At 44.0% G+C, this 9,206-nt stretch overlaps 1 protein-coding gene across 1 annotated transcript; it reads right to left on the bottom strand.

Moving 5' to 3' along the window:
- Positions 1-488: 488 nt before the first annotated feature.
- Positions 489-8,803, bottom strand: LOC118003963. Its single transcript, XM_034995100.1, has 5 exons — positions 8,711-8,803; positions 8,610-8,616; positions 6,162-6,363; positions 5,586-5,653; positions 489-3,303 (listed from the first exon to the last, which is right to left on the bottom strand). The coding sequence occupies exons 1-5, from the start codon at positions 8,801-8,803 to the stop codon at positions 2,867-2,869; spliced, it is 807 nt and encodes a 268-aa protein (XP_034850991.1). The 3' UTR covers positions 489-2,866.
- Positions 8,804-9,206: the final 403 nt, after the last annotated feature.

The following is a 9,206-nucleotide window of genomic DNA, read 5'->3' as shown; positions in this document are numbered from 1 at the left end:
CAGAATAATATTCCATTGCATGGGTATGCCATATTTTGCTTATCATGTTGATGGACATTTAGGTTATTTCCACTCTTTAGCTATTAATAATGTTGCTGTGAATATTCATGTACACATTTTTGTGTGGATGTGTTTTCATTTCTCTTGGACTTACACCTAGGAGTGGAGTCACTGGGTCATACGGTGACGTGATGTTTCACCTTTTGAGGAACTTCCAGACTGTTTTCCAAACCCACAGCACCATTTTACATTCCCACCAGCAGTGTACGAGGACTCCAGTTTCTCCACATCCTTAACACTTGTTATGATCTGTCTTTTTGATCAAGGATATCGTAGTGGGTGTGAAGTGGTATCTCATTGTGGTTTTGTTTTGCATTTCCTTGATGTTTAATGATGTTGGACATCTTTTCATGTGCTGATTGGCCATTTGTATATCTTTTTTGGAGAAATGTCTATTTAGATCCTTTGCCCATTTTTTAACTGGGTAATTTGTCTTTTTATTTATTGAGTGTAAGAGTTTTTTATATTTTCTGGATAGAAGTACCTTATCAGATGTATGATTTGTAAGTTTCCTAATATTCTGTGGGCTGTCTTTTCACTCTCTTGATGGTGACCCTTGAAGCACAAAAGTTTTAAGTTTTGATGAAATCCAACTTATCTATTTTTTTCATTTGTGACCATTAACATTTTGATGTACATTCCTCCAGATATTTCCTATGTATTTTAACAAATATGATACAATGTATACCAGCTCACTGTTTTATAGACTTAATAAATTGTGAACAACTTCAATGACTGCACATCATCATTATCGTCTTCATAGTATTATTGCATGAACTTACCATAACCTGTTTAAGTCATCACCTAGAGATGGACATTTAGATCATTTCCAAAATTTTGCTCTTATAAACAGTCCTTATGCCAGCATCTTTGCACACATGTCTAAATTACTTGACAGGAGAAACCGGGACCGAAACATGTGACAGGTGCAGGGAACAGCATGATGAAGGTCAAAGAGGAGAAGGAGCTCATCAAGGCTGTACTGAGTAATGTGTAGGCTGTGTAAAGGAGAATAGGACAAGGTAAATCACTGAGGATCTCAAATGTCAGTTTAATAAGCTTTGATTCTGGAAGCCATAGAAGTCTTTTAAATGGGGGTTTGACTTGATAAAAGCCATTTGATTCTACTTTGATAGAGTGAGAGAAATGTATCAAATAGGTCATAAAAAAACAAGGGGAAATCAAATTAGGTGATTTAGCAATAGAAGAATTGTAGTGGCATTTGCCTGAGTAAAATGTCAATAGAGAGGATTCTGAGGACTAAAAGGAGGTCAGAAATAATGTAATTCTTTTTTAAAAAGTGCACAGAGGGGAGGAAGTAGAGACTAAATGTGTTAGTTAGGCTAGGCTATGCCGTAGTAATGAACAACCGCCCAAACCTCCATGACTTAACACAGCAAAAATTCACGTGTTGGGGGACTGCTGTACACAGTCACCGAGCAACTTACAGTGATGGGGGCTCCATCATCTTGAAGTTGTAACTTTGGAAGACAAAACCCCCTTCACAATTACCTCAGCCATTGAAGAGATCATGGGACGGTCACATGCCAGCTACCCTATGCTTTGGTCCAAAGTGAGATGCTAGTCACTTCGGCCTGTCTAACGTCAAAGGAGCCAGGAAATATGCAGAGTCCATGGACTATCTGGGGAGCACCACTCTCCCTGACGTTGGGAGAGTAGGCTATATAAAAATTGTTATAAACGGAAGGAAAGAGATGAAGTAGTAGCTAGGGTGATAGGAGGTGAGTGGGTTTTGATTTTTGTTTGTCTGAATGGAAGACCACTGAGTGTGTGTACAAGACAAGGAGTGAATAAGCAATGCAGCATGGTATTGGTCCTAGAGAAGGTGGAAGAGGGAAGGATGGGCCTCAGAAAGGAGGATGGTCTTCTTTCTCTGAGATGGGCAGGAAGGAAGTGAAGGAAGTGCAGTTAGGTAAATGTGTGGGTGTAGAGGCAGGAAACTGAGGATGTTCACAGCTGATATTTTTAGTTTCCTAAGAAGTAGGAAGCAAGTCAATTGCCAAACATGGTGGTAGTGGTGGTGGTGGTGGTGGGAGGGATCAGAAGTGAGTTATGGGCCTTTTGGAGTTTAAAGAAGATTCTCCAATCTGTCTCCACGAAGCCATCAGTCATTGAATAGACAGACAACAGCTTATCTGGTTGACTTATTCAACTTTTCCAATGTACTACAAATGGGTTGACCCTTTTTAAAAGACAGGGCAAATCAGATGATGCCATCCTCTGCATAAAACTGGTTCAAAATCCTTAAAGTGCCCCCAAGATCTGGCTCATGTTGACTTCTCCAACCTTGCCCTCAGTGCCCTCTATACCCTGTCACAGGACCGCCTTTCATTTCCTTCCTCCTGCCTGCCCTAGGACCTTCACAGAGACTCTTCCCTCCACCTCGAAAGCCCTTCCACTCCACCACCACGGCTCTCACTTAGCAATCTGAACCCTTCCTTTAGGCCTGAAATTAAGAGTCAGTGTCTCAGGGGGGGCCTTCTCTGACCCAGCGGACTAGGGTAGTAGGTCTTCCTACTGTGTGCTGTTACCATACTTGGGATTATTCCCTTTACAGTGCTCTTCACAACTGTGATTCCATGTCCGCACTCAGTGGACAGGCCTCTCTCCCCCGTGAAGGCAGGCACTGTGTCCACAGACCGGTTTCTGTACTGTGTTTAACGTGTAGCACATTGACTGGCATAGAACAGTTGATAAATATTTGCCCAACGGATGGAGGGGTGAATCAGTTTCGTCAGTCAATGAATTTGTACCTCTTGTGCAGAGATGACCAAGATGGCAATGGCTATGAGGGCCCAGTCAAGGATGACCACAGAGTTGCTTTCAAGCCAGTCTGCGTGGTTGTGTTCAGCTGCCCAAGCGTAGAGGGGGAGAAGGCAGAGGTTGGATGGATACAAAGTTTAAACTTTTCAGAATGGGTGTGGCAGAAAGAGGATGATGCTGGTTTTCGTGCTGCCCTAAAGGTCGAGGCCAATGGGGAAGGAAGAGAAATCATAAGGGGAGTGATGGACTTGGAAGAAAACAGTGAGGCCGAAGGCCTGGTGCTAACCAGGGTGTCCAGGAGCAGGCCCAGCGGAGTGAAAGAGTGAGAGAGCTGAGAGCCAGGGGATGACGTCAGAGATGCAGTGCGCCAGGCCTCAAGATCTCTCAGGTGGAGTAGTGGTTCCAGGTCCTGAGAAGGTCCAAGGTATAGCCGTTGGTCTGAGGCAAGGGTTACTGTTGCTGCCGACATGAAGGAACAAAGAGACCAGGCTGGTAAATGGATCCACACAGTGAGGACTCCTGGGTGATGGCAGGACTTGAAGTGGAGAAGACTCTAGGGACCAAGGCAGTCAAACAACAGCTCCCACAAAGATAGTGTGGAAGGTGGCATGTGCCTCAGGGACAGGCCCGCCCGTCATGCCCCTCCATTCTTGGCTCACTCATTCAAGAGTCAAAACCCCAGGACAAGGGTCTGATGGGTTGAGCTAGATAGCATAAGCCCCAAAGGGGAAGTAAACTTGCATGTGGTAGAAGTGTAGGGGTAGGTTAGCATCGACAGGGAATGGCAGGACAGCCAAGGGAGGCCCCAGGGGAATATGTGAGCAGAGGCAGCTTCTAGTCACGAGGTTGGAAGAGAATATAGAAACGTGGCCTTGGGCGCCTGGGTGGCTCAGTTGGTTAAGCGACTGCCTTCGGCTCAGGTCATGATCCCGGAGTCCCTGGATCGGGTCCCGCATCGGGCTCCCTGCTCGGCAGGAAGCCTGCTTCTCCCTCTCCCACTCCCCCTGCTTGTGTTCCCTCTCTTGCTGTGCCTCTCTCTGTTAAATAAATAAATAAAATCTTAAAAAAAAAAAAAAAAGAAAAGAAACGTGGCCTTGAGGGACAGCCAAGTTTCCATTAGGCAGGAGGTGAAGGCAGTAATCTGCCATGAACTTAAAGTTCGTAATGGAGAGGTTTCTGTTTGCTTGTTTTATAATGGATCAAGGGTGTTCCAGCAGTGGAAGTAACAATATGGAATAGAGAGAAGACAGGCTCTGAGTCAGAGGTCAGAGTTCCATTTCTGGCCCCCTCACTTACTTGCTGAGCAACCTTAACCAATCACTTCACCTCTCTGAGCTCAGTTTTCCCATCTGTGAAATGATAAAGTGGTAACTGGCTCAGTGTGAGGATCAAATAGATAATAGATGCAAAACTGCATCATGAACTCGAAAGTGTTGTCCACATGTGAATTCTTATTATCATTACTGCACAGTGAGCGAATGGTAGCATTTAGACAGAAGTTGTTAACGCTTGACTCCAAGTTTAGAACAGTCCTGGGACAAAGGCATGCAAATGCCATCTCCACTTTACAGGTTCATTTATTCAAGAAACCTTACTGCATGCTAACCCCACGTCGGTTACTGAGCTGGGCAATGGGATGATAGGAAGCTGAGTCAGACACAGTCCCTAGCTCTGGAGTTCACAGTCTAACAGAGGAGACCAACAATGTAATGTGCTAAGCTGTGCCATGTGGTATCATAGTGGAATAGAGTGTTGTGTGAGCATGGGGAAAAGAACAATTAGGGAGAGCCTGAGCCAGCTTCGTAATGGAAGATGAAGCCCAAGAAGAGGAGAGATATTCCACTCCCAGGGAGTGAGTGGTAGAGACCCAACTACATAGAACCCAGGGCCATAGACATGCGAGTATGTGCCACCTCCCCAGTGCTCTTTGGACAAAAGGAAAAGAAGCCTCTTTGGTCCCACACAGAAGCTTATTCTCTTTGCTTCTATTAAGGGCCTGGCTGCCATGGGAACAACACTTGCTCAGTCTCTTTGGTTGCTGTCAACAACTTACTGTCAGGGTGCAAATGCACAGCTCAGAGACCCTAGATATGAGGCATCCTGCTTCAGTCTCTGCTTCCTAGCCTTTTCCCCACTGTCTGGTGATGCCCGTTATTGGCTGCCAGCCCTGCCTTATGTGGAAACCAATGGCAGCTCAGTGGGTCAACGCGTGAGCAACTTCCCCAGGAAACCAGCAGAGCTTTAAAGGAATCATTACTTGTCACACAGCCCATTATCATGTCACATCTGAAAGAGGTTGCTGGAGGGCCCGCCCCCATCTCCTTTTCCCCCTCACTATTTCCTTCAATAACAGTAAGGAAAAACAGATCCTAGCTGGCTCCCTTCTTCCTCAATGCCCTCGGGTCCCAAGCACTGACACTTCCCTTCTCCCTTTTTTAAAGGGCATTGGTGGGGACCCACCTTATTCCTGGGAACTTGGCCGCCCAGGGCTGGGCCTTATTCCTATTTAACAGCCAACAATAATAAAAACCATATTATAGATGGGTATACCCATTTTATAGATGAACCTCAGAGAAGGTAAGAGATGAGGGGCTCGGGGTGGGGGAGCCACCTTGGAGGGGCAGCAGAACATGAGACTGGACTGTAGCCTGAGGCAAGAGAATAAAGACTGTCAGCTTAGGTTGTCCAGCACCCACCTCTCCCTTCCTAATTGCACCCTGATTTCTGTACATGCTACGTACCATCTTGGGTGTGGACGTCCAGATGCCTTTCTCCCACTGGGGTCACCGAAGGGCTACGGGGTTCTAACCTGTGAGGTTTAAGGGAATATGAGAAGTTATCTCCGTGTTGGGGCTCGCACTATGCCTAGCCCACAGCAGATGTGTAGGAAACGTCATTTCTGCTTCAGCACTGTTACTTATTACCCGTGTTGAGGTAAGTAAGTCACTTAGCTATTCTTTACCTCAGAAAGGATGTAAAATCACCAGTGTTCTTAACATGTATTAACTGCTGTGGTAGATCACCGGCATGACAAATTAAAGTAACATGGAAGCAGACACTGACTTGTTGATATAGAAGTTTATATCATTGAATAAGAAAGTCATATTGTGATATTTTGATTAAAAAAGTATATATATGTATAAATGAATACATATCTGAAATGACATATACCAAAATGATAACCAGTATTTACCCGTATTTATTTTTGGATGGTTTGTGGATAATTTTTAAATTTTGCCTTACTTCCATTTTCCATCTTCATGAGCAGACATTACTTAGTAGTGATTAAGTTTTAAGTGAAAAAAGGCCATACTTACCAGAGAACCAAGGATTCTGACTTGATTTCAGTCAGGGTCAAATGCAAGGGGAAGGGCAAGGCGGCCAGGCTCCATGCAACAGCGATGGGGTCAGAAGAGCAGTTACAGAATTCTTCTGGACGGCATACATCGAGTTTAAAGGAAGGTCCAAGGCTGTGGCTATCTACAGAATCCAACCCTCCAGGGAAGCTGGAGGTCAAAGCTCAGAGAGTAATGTTTATCTGCTCCCTAACTTTCCTACTGCATCTTCTACCACTTTATCCCTCTGTCAAGAAAAGGAGAAAGAATCCCAGCCATTCTGTTCCTCAAATATGCCAAACTCATTTCCACCTCAGGGCCTTGTTCCTGTCTCACTTCCCTGTCAACCCTGTTACCCTCTATCTGATACCAGCACTATCTGTCCCATTAGCCTATTTAGTTCCTGCATAGCACTCACCCACTCTGAAAATATTTGATTGTTGTCATAAAAATATAAGCTCTAGAGTGTAAAGATTTTGTCTGTCTTGTTCACCATATACATGCTGGGACAATAATGGTGCTTGCAATAAGCTCAATAAGAAAAAAAAACCCCCACTGAATTAATGCACCGTCAGAACTCCTCATAAGGGAAAATGTTCAGCAGGGAAACTGAGGCAGAAATCCAGTTGTGCTATTGAGACCCGGGAGTGTGGAGGGTCGGCAATTGTGACTTCATCTTTTGGGTTGGATTCAGAGTCATGAATATAAGGAAATGAATACTAATACTTTTTTTTTCCTTTTGCAAAAAGCAGTTATCACATTAAAAAAAAAAAAAAAAGGTGATGACACCACCAGGGGAGCATGACACAGTCTGTATGGATGAGTTTATTGGAAAGGCTAAATGAGTAACTTCCTGAATGATGTGGAAAGTGATTAGACTTGTGGCATTCTGGAAAAACTTGACACAAATTGTGCACTAAAGCAATTCCATGGAATCAAGTTTGATTATTTAAATGGTCACTAGTTTAAAAGGTTTTGGCTTGAAGTTATTATGACAGCTGAACATTTCTGACACTCAAATCCCCGGTATGCAGCTCTTAACTCAGCTTTTCTGGGCCACAAGAAAGCTGCTAACTAGGGTTCTATGCCAAGCCTTCTGTGAACAAGTAGGGAAAATGAGAAAGGGTGGGGGGGGTGGCGGTTGAGACTAACTTTTATTCAACACCTTGTACATGCCACACCCTCACAAGGCGTGACTTCTCTCATTTAGTAACACGGCAAGGCAGGCATTGTTTCTATTTTCCAGATGGGAAAAATAAAAGAAGGCTAAAACGGACTGACTAGGCCAAGATCACTGTTCATCAGTTACAGAGAAAAATCTGATTCTGGGTTTGACTCCAAAGCCTGTATACTTTATACTCCTGTCTCCCCAGAATTCCTGGAAATCCCCTTGATGAAATGTATTGCTCGTCTTAAAAAAGGTGGTGGTGGGGGAGGGGGCAATGATATGGCCAAAAAGGAGGCAGGAAGTAACAGGAAAAATGTCAAAAACTACTAGGTTGAATCATATGAAATTTCTGATATTTGATTTTTTTTTTTTGGCCATAAAAGAGGCAATTTCATATCACTCAACCTCATGGTATTTGTTCTGTGGATGAAAATCATTATAAAAATACTATTAAATACAGATTATGTTTCATGCCATTTCAGTAACCTTTTAAGCCAGGAAGGGTAAGGATAATTGTTCCCATTTTCTACATGAGGAAAAGCCGACTTGACAACCCCGCCCACTTATCAGAGCACCATCTACCCTTAGGGGAGCCTGTAATGGTGTTGGTTTCTTTTTTTAAAGGCTTCTACCTGTCCTCCCTCTCTGCCCCCCCACCATGTCCCACCCTCCACATCACCTCCTGTCAAAATAACTCTGACTTCTACAACACATTCCCAACTGTTCTCCCACGCCCCCTATTTATTCTCCCAACTGTAGCCAGAGGTTTCTCTGAATGCAAATCTGACTGTTTCATTCATCTGCTTAAAATCCTTAGTAGTTCTTCACCCCTACAAGATAAGGTTCAAATGCCTCAGCCTGTCCCTCATGATCTGACCCTTGTCCACCATCCCTGGCCTCACCATCTGCCATTGCCCCCAACGTGCCCCATGCCGAGTAAACCCGTCTCTCTTGTGCCATGCCCCCTGTGATTTTACCCAAACTGTTCTGTGGCTGGACAGGCTTTGCCATCCCTTCTCTCCCACCCTCATCTGACATTCAGCAGGCAAATCTCTGCTTTTCAAGGCTGAGTTCCAATGTCACCTCTCTGTGAAACCATGCCTGACTTTCTTCTGTTACCAGTTTTCTGTGCTCTCTCAGCAGAAATTTCTCATTTTTCTAATGTAAGACTTACTAAAACCAGTGCTCTGACGAGGTATTTATGTGTTGTCATTAAAACATGCACCAAAGTGTATCTTAACCGTGGTGACTTCAGGACATACCATGGCACTAGACGTATAGCAGGTATTATCAATCAGAACGCAAGGGCCCTAGGAAGTCCCCGTCCTATGCCTTAGGTTAGGGAATAAGGGAAGAATCTTACAGGCTGAGTGCCAAAAACCAGAGCATATTCTTCCAGGGCTTTTCCAGAGGTCATTATATTGAAGGCATAAGCCAGGTGGATCTGTACTTCCATTACCAAGGCTTATTTTCATTAAGGCACATGGTTCCTAGGAGTATATGATCTATATGAATTACATAAGAACATTTGGGTTTTATATTTCACACAGACACCTAGGCCAGTGGTGGAGCACCTAGAAATCAAGTTACCCTGTGCTGACCCCATGACAGTAACACATTCAATTCAGTTTGATGAACAAGGAGCAGCTTACTAGCAAAAAATGTATGTATGCAATATTAAACCAGCAGGGGAACAAGTGGGCCACAAGACAAGCTATTAGACCAAGAACACTCAGCTAGCCAAATAATCCCATAAGGCTTCTTTATTACTTTTTAAATTAGGTAGCAGGTATTGACGTATTAAAAACGTTTATGGAGAAAAAAATGTACCATTGACAAAACTCTTTCTACCAACTTTT

This window comes from Mirounga leonina, unplaced genomic scaffold (genome assembly GCF_011800145.1).
Source record: "Mirounga leonina isolate KUSES-001 unplaced genomic scaffold, KU_Mleo_1.0 Mir_92, whole genome shotgun sequence".
Lineage (NCBI taxonomy): Eukaryota > Metazoa > Chordata > Mammalia > Carnivora > Phocidae > Mirounga > Mirounga leonina.
This window is presented reverse-complemented; position numbering and strand designations above follow the sequence as displayed.